The sequence below is a fragment of the Phoenix dactylifera genome, unplaced genomic scaffold, assembly GCF_009389715.1.
Source record: "Phoenix dactylifera cultivar Barhee BC4 unplaced genomic scaffold, palm_55x_up_171113_PBpolish2nd_filt_p 000864F, whole genome shotgun sequence".
Classification (NCBI taxonomy): Eukaryota; Viridiplantae; Streptophyta; class Magnoliopsida; order Arecales; family Arecaceae; genus Phoenix; species Phoenix dactylifera.
Window position 1 is genome coordinate 143,366 of NW_024068227.1, and position 13,901 is coordinate 157,266.

At 37.3% G+C, this 13,901-nt stretch overlaps 1 protein-coding gene across 1 annotated transcript; it reads right to left on the reverse strand.

The window, feature by feature from the left end:
- Positions 1 to 3,378: 3,378 nt before the first annotated feature.
- LOC120107441 (NAC domain-containing protein 96-like) lies at positions 3,379 to 5,829 on the reverse strand. Its single transcript, XM_039120717.1, has 5 exons — positions 4,783 to 5,829; positions 4,561 to 4,680; positions 4,293 to 4,449; positions 3,865 to 4,175; positions 3,379 to 3,759 (listed from the first exon to the last, which is right to left on the reverse strand). Exons 1-5 carry the CDS (start codon positions 5,077 to 5,079, stop codon positions 3,379 to 3,381), a joined length of 1,266 nt encoding a protein of 421 aa, XP_038976645.1. The 5' UTR covers positions 5,080 to 5,829.
- Between the last annotated feature and the right edge of the window lie 8,072 nt (positions 5,830 to 13,901).

The following is a 13,901-nucleotide window of genomic DNA, read 5'->3' on the forward strand; positions in this document are numbered from 1 at the left end:
CTTACTCTTTTCATTTTAGATCTCAATGCTTCACTGTCTTTGCTTTTATTTGGGCCAAGGATTGCACCTTTTGGACAAAGATTGGAACATACCAGCTGATATCATTCCTGATTTGTTGTTTCCTTCTCAACATCGTAAATAGTTATATTGGATAATGTTTCTATTGTAGATTGTCATCCAAGGTTGCACTACATAGGTTTAAATTACTTCTCCCTTCACAACTATTGCTCCTTCACCCTAATGTAATACCTATAGCAAATTTGGGCAGCAAAATCTCAACAGATGACAAAGCCTGAATCCTTTCCCTTCATCAATTTAGTATCAAAGTGAACTTTTGTTAATAGATAGATTGATTATCTAAACAATCCTTGGCAAGAATTTTTAGAATTTGTAGCGAACATTGACAGGACATGTTGAGATCTTGATGAATATCATGAAGGAATTAAATGATAAGCTCAAGCACCTAGCATATGGGATTACGTGCCATGATGAAACTCCTTTCCCACCAGATGAATCTAGCCCATTTCACATTGTATTGCTCTCATTCATTGAGATTTATAAACCACCATAACATTAGGAAACTTCTTCTCCATGTCATTATGCTCCCATAACTGTGGTTAGCAAGACACAATCCATCCCTTTCCACTACACATAAATGTGTTTTGAAAGGAAAGAGTTCAGGACCATCCTTAATCTAAAGAATAGTGTGATCGGTGATGGATTTTCCGTATCCCCTTGAACCACAAGAAGAATTTCCATGGTGATATGTAGTTTGCTAGAAATGCATATTAAATCCTACATTCTTGCATACACAAATGCATTTTGAATAGTAATTCAAGAACTGAGAAGTTAAACTATGAAAAAAAACTGAATATATTGTTGAAGAAAGAGATCAACGAAGTGCACACCTTATTTTTGATACTATTAAGCTTGTTAGGTTGCTGATTTATAGAAAATATCATAAGTTCTGAAAATTTACAGCATCTCTTTCCCTTCAAGGTATTTTTTGGCTGCAACTTGCAAAGCATAATTATATCAAAACCAAGGTTCGTTGTACCGACCGTACCGACGTACCAGTGGGCACCGGTACAGGCACGGTACTGGTACCATACCGAACCGAAGCGGTACTGTGCCGGTTCGGCTGGTTCGGGCCAAAAGCCAAAACTAATTTGAGGTCGGTGGGGGCTGGTACCATTCGGTACGGACCGGTACCGGGTCGGCTCGGGCCGGTACCAGGTTGGCACGGTACCGGTACGTACCGCACCAGTTCTGTCCGGTATCGGTACGTACCGGCCCGCACCGATCCGTACCAATCGGTACAGCAGACTTGACTCAAAACTCTAGTTCCTGAAAAAATAAGCTTTTCATTGGTTTCCTTTCCATGGAAACTTTTAGTACTTTCAACGATTTCCTTCCTGTTCTTTCAAAACCTCCCTTAAAAACTGAAATTGTGATTTATTGAATCAATTTACAAATAAACAATCCAAAAGAACCATAGAAAATCATATCAATGCAAAGCTTAATGCTGGTCGCGAAGCACAATTTCTTTATTTCTCTTAATGTAAAACTGCTTCTATCTTCTGGAGAAAACAATTACAAGCTCAACATAAATAGTCAATATTTTCATCTTCAAAATTGTCGTAAATATATTTCATGACATAAGCAGTCACCAGCCTATGTAGAACTAGGTGGTGTTTCCTGCAACTTCTATTCAAGTATGCAAAATCTCTTGCTAAATCATAGGATCTTGCTAATCTGTGATCATCCTATAACTCTGAATCTTTTTAGCCAAACTATGATTGTTAGAGCTCTCCTAGAATTACTGCGCCGACAAAATATCTCAAGATTGCATAATTGATTGACTGGAATATTAATGCTAAATTGAAGGTTTTCACTTATATATATATTCTCGTTCTGTTTCTCTTACTTGTTTCAAACAAAATAAACTAAAAAGGTTGTTTTAGGATGTCTGGATTGTGAAGAAGAGAGAGAGAGAAAGAGAGCTAAGAAGGAAAGTGTATGAAGGAAGGGGTTGTGAGCTTGAATGGTACTACTCAAATAAACTCTCAGTTGCATGATCTTGTCATTTTTCTGAATTTACAACATGCACCCAAACTTCATTTCAGATCAAAGCATACATTGCAAAATCACAAAATATCATGAATATGAATTACATGCAAGCGGGTGGGTCACTGCCAGCCTTTTCTTTCGTTATCGGAAGCTCATCGGTACATCGCCTATATTCTCAGACAAGCTACCTTCCCATTCAAGAAGTTACCGAGGTTCCCAGCTGAGCATGGAGAAAGATCTTTTAAGATGACAGACTAATAGAATTGTTAAATAAATAACAAGAACATGATGCCTGAGAAAGTTGTTTTTATATGTTTGGTTAACCATGAAAAGTGGTACATTCCAAAGCAGCTTATATTTAGTTTACAAATGAAACTCTTGGTGTCGATTTAGTTGGGTTTATATGGTTGGTTGGGTGGATACGAGTGGATGAAGGGCAAGGAGGTGGACTACATGCCAACTTGCATTATTCTTTAGAAATCTGATACTTTGATCAGTATCTCTCCTTTATGATGGAAGAGAGAGAAAACATAACTTCAATGTGTAAAGTTCCTCTGCTTCTTGGGGTTCCTTTCTGTATTCTGCAATTATGGAACTATGCAACAAAGCTTGAATACTTGGAAGCATAGCTGAATTTATTATTATAAGGAAAGGCCAACTTTGATTTGTGCTGCACCTTTATTCAAAGCAGAGAGACCAGAATTGCAAACCCAGCAGCAAAATCCAAACCTTTTTCATTTTTCGTGAGATGTGCCACAAACTAGAGCATCTTTTATAAGGCTTTACCTGCCACTAAACTGAAAGGTGAATTAAGAAGCATTTGAAAAATATTTGGAACAAAATAACTCTCACTAAAGGTTACAAACAAATGTTATATTGTTCACATCAGAAAACATACTGGAAGATGGTTCCCATGGAAGGGTTAGATTTTTTTTTTTCAAGAATGAGTCTTCGTGGAAACTAAACCTCTCCTAAAAAGTGAAACTGTAATTTATTGAATCAATTTACAAGTGAACAATCAAAAGGACCATAGAAAATCACATCAATGCACCGCTGAATATTTGTTGTGAAGTGCATAATTTGTTTATTTCTTGCTGTGTAAAACTTGGAAAAAATGATTACAAACTCAACGTAAATAGGCAATGTTTTCATCTACAAAATGGTCATAAATATATTTCATGATATAAAAAATCACAACCTATGTAGAACAAGGTGTGCTTCCTGTAGCTTCTATTCAGGCAATTAAGGAGAAAAGCTCATCATGCCATGTTGCTCAACACCGACGCCTTCATTGGGTGCATCAGCGAATTATTGGAGAATCTCATCAGCTAGTGGTGGTTCAAAAATCTTTTCTAGCTCATCAAGAGTCGGCAATTGCAGAATATCAGAGTTTGTATCAGGTGCATCAGCGAATTGTTGGAGGATCTTTTCAGCTGGCAGTGATTCAAAATTCTCTTGTAGTTCATCAGGAGATGGATACTGTAGTGAGCTATCGTGCGACTTATAAGAACAAAACTCCACCTCTTGGTCAAATCCTTCAGTGATCTGCTGAATTGGTAATACAAAAGGTTGATACCATATTTCTTGCACCTCCAGCTCTCTGCTTTCCATTGTAGGAAGTTCTGTACCACACAATTCTTTGCGAGCACTCGGCCTCAGATAAATCTTGCAAACAACCCAGTCATCCAGCTGCCATAGAGGATGAGAGGCACAAAGTTAATATAATAATGAAAGATATTTCATTAGCAACTACTAACAAGAGACATATGATATTTATGGAAGCATGACAAATACCTTGTTTCGGTCCATCGTCATAGCTGCATCACCACATCTTCTTCTAAGGTTCTGGATGGAGTACTCTTCCATCAACCAGATGCTCTTTTCCTCCTTGCCCAAGGGGGTGCGTTCCATATAGATGAAGTTTTGCTTGGAGCCAATGACCTGGCCCTTGCTGTTGAGCACTAGCTTCACCGATTGGGTAGATTTCCAACGACCTTGGCCTGCAACCCGAGATGCCCTTGTGCTGGCTTCTGCATTTGGATGCTTTCGAGTGGTCCAGGTGAAGAAGAACCACTCCGAGTTTCTATTTTCCATGGCCATTTGACCTAAAGAAAGGAACCCAAGAAAAGGATGACGAGTTAGGAACCTTAATCATAGCAAATATAGATAGAGAATAAGAAAAAGAAGAGATCATGGTGTTGATATATATATAATATGTTTACCAGTAAGGTTGCTAGGGTGGTTTCCATAGACATCGGCTTCTTTGATTATGTCGCATGGAAGTGGCTGATGGAGGAGCTTCTCCTTGAGGAAGAAATCCAAGAGCTCCTCATCCGTTGGCTGGAAAATAAATCCAGGTGGCACCATCATGTATTCTAGCTGTGGTATCAGAATATCAGATGAGAGGGAGTCGGCAAAGGAGACAGACAAAAAGTCAAATAGGAGAAGAAGACCAATAAGAAGAAGAAAAGATGGAGAAGAGTAAGGCACCTCTATCCTTCTTCTTTTGAAAGCGGGTTCCAATGTAGCACTAGCAAATTGTTTCAAATCAGCGTGAGCCTTGCGAGCTTTTGGAGTCAAGTAAATCTTGCTGATGACCCAGTCATCCAACTGCAAGTAAAGGATTAGAGATGCAACGTTAGAACATCAATTCCTACACTCAAGAAAAACACAGCAACAAGAACATTGACAGTTATTTAGGGTGATATGCACCTCATTTGTGTCCCTCATCTCACCAGCACTACCTCTCCTTCTAAGGTTCTGCATAGAGAACTCCTCCATCAACCAGATACTTTTGTTCTCGCCACCGTCCGAGTTCTGTTCCATGTAACAGAAACTCTTCTTCGACCCAATGGTGTTATTCTTGGAATCCACCACGTTCTTGACACCTTTCGTGGCCTTCCATCGTCCCAGGCCTGCGCGCCGAGATGCACGGCTGGTTTCGCTTGCGCCTGGATGCTTCCGAGGGGTAGAAGTGAAGAAGAACCACTCGAAGTCCCTGTTTGCCATGAGATACTCCACTGAAACAACCCAAGAAAACTCAAAGAAAGGGTTAGAAACCGTGAATCAAAAAAGAAGACAATGGAGAAGCACAAGATGATTACAAGCCAAGTCCTGGGGGTGGCATCCATAGACGTCAGCCTCCACAATAACATCGCAGGGAAGAGGCCACTGAAGTAACTTGTTCTTGAGGTAGGTGACGAGGAGAACCTCGTCGCTCGGTCTGAACAAGAAGCCCGGCGGCAGCATTGTCGTCCCAGCGACCTCTCTTGGACTCCAAGCTTCTCAGACGAAGATCAGAGGATTGAGGAGCAAAAGATCGCACAAGAGAGACGGAGAGAGCGAGAGAGGAAGAAGGATCAGGTGAGGAGGAACGACTGACCGAAGTACAGATAGAATACAGAGAGGCAGTGATTGACCCTCTAGAGATTCTTTCACACAGGCGAACCCGCGCGCTAACGGTCACATTTTTGCTCGAAACGGTTGCAATCGCTGCCGGTTTTGCTCCGGTGGAAATCCTGGAGATTAGCTCATCTTTAGTAAACCGTTGTGTCCCCGGAAATCTTGGATTTGGCTGGCCCGGACCTCTCTTTCAACTAATTCCTTGTCTTCTCTGGATTCAGCTGCCACGTTCTATATTTGGATTAAATTTGGCCTCCGAAGGCCAAATTTCACTTCGATTTAGTTCTAGCTTGTTGCTATAAGGGCCTTACTGAGATTACGTTGACCCTTAGTTTGCAAATCCTGATACTTGGGAAGGTTTAGTAATTATGGTTTATGGGATTTCATGTTTGGAGGATTATGAGTTATTTGAGGCTAAGCTTCCTCAATCTTATCAATGGCTCAAGGGATTTGAAACTATCACTAATGATTTATTTTTTGCACAGCCTTGTACACGAACCATATTCAGTTGTTATGTTCACGAGAAATTCATTGAATTCTGTAACAAACACCAGCTGTTATTACTTATGTACAGCTTGCTGTGCACCGTTACCCAGGGTGTGACCAGGGACTTCAATCTAATTCAGATGATGATGCACCGATACAAAACCAGCATGCATACTCGTCTGCAGCTTTTTGAATTTGTCTACTGAAATGTTTGGCTACTGAAATGTTGATCAACACCTGGGGAATACTTTGTGGCACTAACCCACAGAATGTCTTATGGCTGCAACTGCATGGTGAGAAAAGAAAGACAATTTTTTAAGACCGTAACCAACCCATATTTTTGAATATAGCCATGTATCAATAGACTTTTGCTTTCCACTCCCACACCACAATCACCCACTAAATAAACACAGAATCCTTGATGCACTGATTTTTTATAAATATGATGGCATTTGATGACTTGTTATCTTATCTGCTCTTTCTCACGTTCAAACTTCTGATTCCAGAATCATGAAAGGAAGGACTAGAAATGATAAAGTGCATGGGTTAGTTAATTCAGCAAACTTGATGTTCATGCAATTAGGACAAAAAAATATTATAACATTAAGTTGTAAGGGCACAGATACATCCTCGGTATATAGAAAGCTCCAGCTAGGCCAAAAATCTTCTGGTGGAATAGAAAGCTCTAGCTCTTTAATAAAATCACAAATTTCAATTTTCAGTCTGAATGCTGCGCCAAGAGATGCCCTAGTCTTGATCCTACATGTGGGAAAACTGCTTTAATTCTATGGAGCAGCGTGTGCAGGTTCTAAAATGTTCTTTGCCAAAATATATGTCCGCATCAATTCAAAAAGGTGAAAAAGTAACACCAAAGAAGAAAAATCATATAAAGAATTGTAAGAGTAAGTTTCTATAGAAAAAATAGATATATAATATAAGCCTATAATTGATGATTTTTTAGAACCTAGTCAAAGGTGCTCGGATTGAACTTATATTGGTCTACTTGTCATAGCTTAGTATTTCTTAGATATCTCTAATCCACTAAGAAAGATCATCCAAAAATGACTAAAATCCACTCAGAAGTAATTAGAAAAGGAAAAAAAAGTGAGAGATTCGATATTTTGAGCTCTAACTTTTCCTTTCAAACTTCACCATTGATTCCCTCTGTCTCTAGCTCAAGTAGCCCCTTGGAGGAGAATTGGATCTCATTCTCCCATTTTAGATCTCTGTTAGTTTTTTTGAGCTCTTTTCTAGTCATTGATTTCTTAGTTTGAGCTCAGATTCTCTTTAACTTTCTCTATCCCCCTTGCCTTCCGTTCAGCTTCTCCCACAATTCTATTAAATCTAGATCACCCAAATTCTAGGAGCAAGATCCATTTTAAATCCAAGAATGGTTAAAGCAAAGAAAAGTTCAAGATAGAGGAGATCCTCAAGGGCCTCCTCCAAAAAGTTGGATACAAGTTAAATCATGCCAATCTATATACTACCAGAGAATTCTTCTTTCCCCTTTTTTTTATTTTTCTTGCTATGAACTTGTGATCTCCATATATATCATGTAATTGACTTGATTTTAATAACAATTCTTTGCCCTGTATGATAAGATTGTGTGTGTCTTTATTTTCTTACTTATTTCAGCTTAATTCTTGTATCTTAGTTAAGTAGATTGTGGTCTTTTACTTTCTTTTATTTTTAGAATATCTAAATGGATGGATAGAGTCCAAAATCTCTTGAACTAACTTCTTAGAAAGCTCTTGTACTATCAAAACCCTAATTGTAGCATTGTAGAGTGCGCATGGGGATTAAACTTTTGGTTTTTAAATCTCAGCCTCCAATTGCTTAATAAGTGTATGGTATATATGCCGTGGACTCCTTCTACATGAGGAAGTATGAGCCTAGGCCTTCATTAGAGGGGTTCTCCATCTTTTAGCCTTCCCTAATTGTACATGCAGGTCTTACTCAAGACTTAGGTTTTGTGATGTTGTCATTATCTACTCTTATCTTTTGATTTTTTGGTTCTTTCTGATTTTAAAGGGCAGGCGATGACTCCAAACCTACCACAGACCATGGCCATGGCCCTTTGTCTAGAGGTATTTGCACTGATAAGATGAAGGGACTATAATGCATGATGGATCATAGAGAAACATAGGCAGGCAACAATCACATGTCATTGTCTCCCAACCAAAAATATGCAAATCAAATAAAAATAAATAGTTAATTTGTTACGAGGTAATATTGACTCATAAAAGGAAAAAAAATGATACATAAAATATAAGTGTCAATTAATACAAAATAAAAAAATTACACATCGATTAAAAAAATTCAAAATTCAAATTTACTATTAAAAGAATATTTCAAACATATGCAAAAAGGAATATGCACATCAATTCAATGGTTCAACAAAAATTATGTCTGAATCTAAACTATATTTGAAGTTTAATTTTCAAAAAAGAAAATTCTCAAACGAACATGACAAGAACTAGATGCTAATTGAAGTGGAACAAAACTTGTGTATTGGATTTAGAGATTTTGAATTCAATGGTTGAACAAAAATTATGTCTAAATCTAAAGTTTATTTGAAGTTTAATTTTCAAAAAGCAAATTTTCAAACCAACATCACAAGAACTATATGCTAATTGAAGCAGGACAAAACTTATATATTAGATTTAGATATTTTGAATTTCATTAAAAAGGAAAATATCAAGCCAACGCGCAAGAGATATGTTCTAGAATAGACTAAAGCATTACATCATGCATCATATTGATGTAAATGTAGAAATAAAAATTTCCAACCAATACCAGCAATATGCGTCTATTATCATAGAAGAATGAAAGTCAAAAAAAAAGAAAATTAAAATATGATTTGGGGTGGAAGTATTTTTCCGAAATTAATATCTAATTGCTAAAAACGGAATTGTGGTTCAAAAACAAACATCATGTCCTTAGAGACATTCTAATATCTCCATGTAACATATTGAATAGGGCTCTTTATTGATCAACTTGTATGCTATCTGATCATTTGTTTAAGTTGTGCTCAACTCATTAAATAGGTCATCTTAGATTTAAATTTGATTGGGTATAAATGGGAGATTTATTTCTAGCACTTTTCAGATTTAGAATTAGAATAAATAGAGAATACTTATGTTTGAATTTGAAAATTTTTATTATTAAACAATTGTAGGTTTCCAAATTTTATTTTTTGATTGCTTAAAAATATTAAGAAAAAATTATAGGGACACTCCCTCAACTTAGGGCCTACCCTAGAGATATTCCCTCAACTTTAAAATTTCTAAATGAGTTCTTCAAGTTTCCAAATTAGTCCTCTAGCTCCCCAACTAGTGGACGTTGTTAGCTTGCCAACCAAAATACCCTCACCCACTCAAGAGTGCGGACAAATAAAGGGGTTTGAAGTGCTTTGAGATCTGTGCGGTGGGTGATATTTAACTATGGGCCATATACTATAGGTGCTTTGAGATCTGTGTAGATGAATGGAGTTCATAATGCTTTGAGACCTGGGTGATATGTTATCTTTATCTATGGGCCATATACTAAGGGTGAATGTACGAAGAATTTTATGTGCTTTGAGATTTGCACGGCGGGTGATCCTTTTTCTCTCAGCTACTTTTTTTGAAGCGATTGTCTCTGCTGTTCAGGCTGTCTCATCTCGTACAGTCTCCGCTTGGCTTCCAATGCTTGCCCCTTCCAATGTTGGGCTGTCTATGCTAGAGAATAAATGAAGTGGTTTTGAGTGCTTTGAGATTTATGCAGTGAATGATCCTTATTTAACTTTAGGTTATATACTAAGGATGCTTTGAGATCTGTGTTGGCGGATGAATGAAGAGGTTCGGAGTGCTTTGAGTTCTATGTGGTGGGTGATCTTTCAAGATAGGCTATATACTAAGGATGCTTTGAGATCTATGCTGTAGATGAATGAAAGTGTTCAAAGTGCTTTGAGATCTATGCAACAAATGATCTTTAGCTGTGGACCATATAATAAGGGTGTTTTCATATCTGTGCTATAGATGAATGAAGGGGTTCGGTGTGCTTTGAGATTTGCATGATGGGTGATCCTTATTGTGGGTCACATACTATTAGTCATATTTATTTTAGGATATCTAGTCCTATTTTAGCTAAATGAGGAATCCAACCCAAATTGTGAAAAAGGAATCTCGCTGGGATTATAAATATGAGCTATGTACCTCAGTTTAGATGGTGTAGATAATCAATAAAATAAAAAGGGAGCCGTATTTTTTTGATTCTTCCATCTTCATCTCGATTTCTTTTGAGAGATTTTAGTTGAGCGGGTTAAAGAAAATCTTTCTTCTTCTTAATCGAATTAGGTTGGTATTAGAGCCAAATTTCTCTACATCTATGGGAGTAAGTTGATATGATAGCCATGCTCTTACCTGATGGAATTCTATCTTGATCTAATTAGATCAAGTTAGTATTAGCGCTTTGATCTTCTACATCTATAGGAGTAATTAATATCAGAGCTAGATTCCTTTACATTTATGGGAGTAAGTTGGTATCAAAGTCACGAATTCTTCTTTCTCCTCGATCAAATTAAGTTAGTATCAAAGCTTTGATCCTCTACACACTACAGAAAAAGTACCTTTTACCGACATTTTTCACAGCCTTTACCGACACTAATAAGCGTCGGTAAAAATTCCGCCGACGCCAGAGAAAGCGTCATAAACGCATCGGCGATAACTGAGTGGGAAAGATTTTTGCTGATGCTAAAGAAAAGCATTGGCAAAACTCGGGATTTACCGACGCTAAAAAAAGCGTCGGTGTAGGCGCTTTTGCCGACACAAACACGCGTCGGCATAAACTACTACTCGGGCATGTTGCCATAGTTGCTGGGATTTTTGCCAACGCTTATAAGCTCGGTGAATAGTTTTACCGACGCTTTTAAAGCGTCGACGAAAGCATTCCAGCCACTGGATTTTAACGACGCTTTAAAGCGTCGGGAGAGGAATTTTTTTAAAAAATATATTAGAAAAACACATGCATATCATAAATCAGTATTTACATCAATATAAACCTGCATTACATTTACATCAACAGAAATATTCAAATCATTCAAAACATTCATATTGTCATATATGATTAATAAGTTTAGAATTACAATGTACTTTGAAAAATATAAGAAAGATACATATAAAACTCCTTAAATAACAGTCTAAAAAGTATCAGGGGCCAAATTTAGCACCATCATCATCTCTACGAGTTGTTGAAGTATCAAGAATCTACAAAAAAAAAAGAGAAACTTTAGAAGTTAGGAATATGAAAATCATTAACTCATACAAAATAAGTGATAATTATATAAAGTCATCAAATACATAAAGTGATTTACCTAAGGAGGGAGAAATCGTTGTAACATAGATGAAATATGCTCAAGCTGAGACTGCAAAGTTTGTTGGTTCTGCTTCAGCTCCACCAACTCTACATGATGGCGATCCTTCATATCTTTGATTATTGCCCGAAGTCTACTAACTTCTGCATTGTACTGCCTTCTCCAGCATTTTTTGTATACATACCCATTGCAGACAACTGAGTGGGAGTAACCTCAACGCCATAACCCCTCACTCTACCATAACGCTCTGGGCCCAATAATTCAGCGAGCACCTGAGCTTCGACATGACTGGTTGCGTCGGATGATGATGACTCCCCGACGTGCTCTGAATAAGAGTTGTTAACCTGTCCTATATCTCTCAAAAGAAAATGTCATATTAATGTATGCTAATAATAGAACTAATAAAAATATCGTTGAAAGATTCAAAGATGAATACATACAACTATATCTTTTGACTTCTTCCGAACAAAACTGCTATCTCGGTGGGTGTGAGTCATCTTATAAAACTCCACCTTACTAGGCTCCCTCCCATTATCATCCATCTATAACAAAAAGTATATTGGCAAGCTAGTTATCATGATATATGCTATATGATAGAGCAGTTTAAAATAGTTTCAAAGAGTTTCAAAAAAATTTACGAATTCAGCTCTACGTCGAGCATAACTCATCGAGTCTGGAGTATGAGGAATAGTCTGAGAGGCTCGTGCAGCTCTACCAATGTTGGAATATGTCTTCCCAAAAAAAGAATGAACAATATAAATTTGTAATCTAATTATTAGTAAATACAATATAAAGTATTGAAAAAATATACACAACCTGAGCTTTCACGGAAAATCAATAGTGGACAAGCTCCCTCCACTGATTAGGGATTACATCAAGAGGAAAAACACGGGCAACCTCCTCTTCTGTCATACCATCGTGCTTCCAGTCAGCCTTTAACTTGGCTCTATATTCTTTCCACTTGCGGTTGACGGACTTCAGCACCCAATCATGGCTCTCTTTAGGGAGCAAAAACTTTTTCTACATCAAAGTAATTAAAGAATGTTATAATAATGTTAAATCAAAAAATAAAATTATGATAGTAAGCAAATTCAATTCTTTACCTCAATAACTTTAATAAGCTCAACCTTATATGAAGGAGGCATTTCATCTCATTTCGTATAGTTGAGCGAATACAACTGACCCTTCCGCACAACCGATCTTAAAAAAATTGATAAAATGCTTGCAACCCTCTTGATAGGCCGCCCCAGTTCATTGCAATGTACCACGATCTTCTCATCCTCGCGTAGGCTCCACATGTCCCATGCTCGAGTGGGTCCTCGTGTCCTCCTCACTCTCTCCAGTCCATCTATAAAAATAAAATAAAATATCCATCCATTAATTAAAATATTAAAGGCAAATGATTTAATATAATTAGATTGTAAGAAAAGTTAATATATAAAATGTAAATCAAATTATCCTGGATGTGCACGTCATCCATGTATGGATAATCAGCAGGTGGAACGTGCTCAGACTGAGACTCGTGCTGAGTATGGGACTCGTGCTGAGAACGGGACTCGTGCTGCTGGGGCTCGTCGGGCTGCTGGGACCGCAGGGACTGATTGGAAGAAGATCCGACGGACGTGTACTGAAACTCAACATCTCTGAATCATTTTTCTCGCAGCATGTTGTTACCTAATATGCACAAAAAGAAGTAATATTAGTTAAATAATAAATAAAATCTAAATGAATTGCTAATTAATTCAATGTGACCAGCTGAGCAATTGAAATTGACCTTGTCAACAATTATCTTGCAAAGAGATCGTAGCAATCCTATAATCACAAAGAACCTTTCGATTGCCAACATGGCATACGGCAAATGGCACAAAGAGAGATTGGTTTATAAACTATATATATATATATATATATATATATATATATATATATATATATATATATATATATGGTCTGGCTGGGTTAGAATATTAAGACATCCAACCCCTTAACCTGGAAATGAACTAATTCAATTAGTGAGAATTGGAACCAAACTAATCTATATTATTTAGACCTTGCACTGATAATGTACTTCCTATTATCTGATGAAATATTACTCAGAAAACATTTCTATATCAAGAACAGTTGCTGACCATGCCAGGGACATTCTCTGTTTTTCAGTTACTATATTTTGCATAGGTTGTCATTCTTGGATTCCATCAGCGCACTTATCTGTAGTTTGATGCGGTAGAAATTATTATAAGGGCTTAAGGTTTTCATTTCTTATTTAGGTAGAGTTAGTAGTCTATGACATTAGAGTTTATAGTGGTGGATTAGAATCTTCGCATATAATGTGAAGATTTATTTAGAATTATCTGAATGCATTGCGGGGTCCTCCTTCCTACCAATATTGGCCGGCAGTTTGGGGGTTGGAAGCATTAATTGCTTCAGAGCGTTTGGTCTGTGGTCTCCATATTTTGCATTGCATAAGCTTATGTTTAAACACTGAGCCTTCAACAGTAGACAATAAAAGCCATGTTAATTTTCTGAAAGTGAAAAATATTTGTCAAAAACTGGGCACTGTTTCAGTGAAAACAGGCGGAGGTTCCATCTTCTC

What these genes read in the sequence shown, in the direction of transcription:
- LOC120107441 (XM_039120717.1), bottom strand. Translation starts at nt 5,079, where the DNA reads ATGGCAAACAGGGACTTCGAGTGGTTCTTCTTCACTTCTACCCCTCGG. An exon ending in AGATGAGGGACACAAATGAG is followed by an intron (nt 4,681 to 4,782) that starts GTGCATATCACC and finishes CTTTACTTGCAG; the next exon opens with TTGGATGACTGGGTCATCAG. An exon ending in TCAAAAGAAGAAGGATAGAG is followed by an intron (nt 4,450 to 4,560) that starts GTGCCTTACTCT and finishes CTGATACCACAG; the next exon opens with CTAGAATACATGATGGTGCC.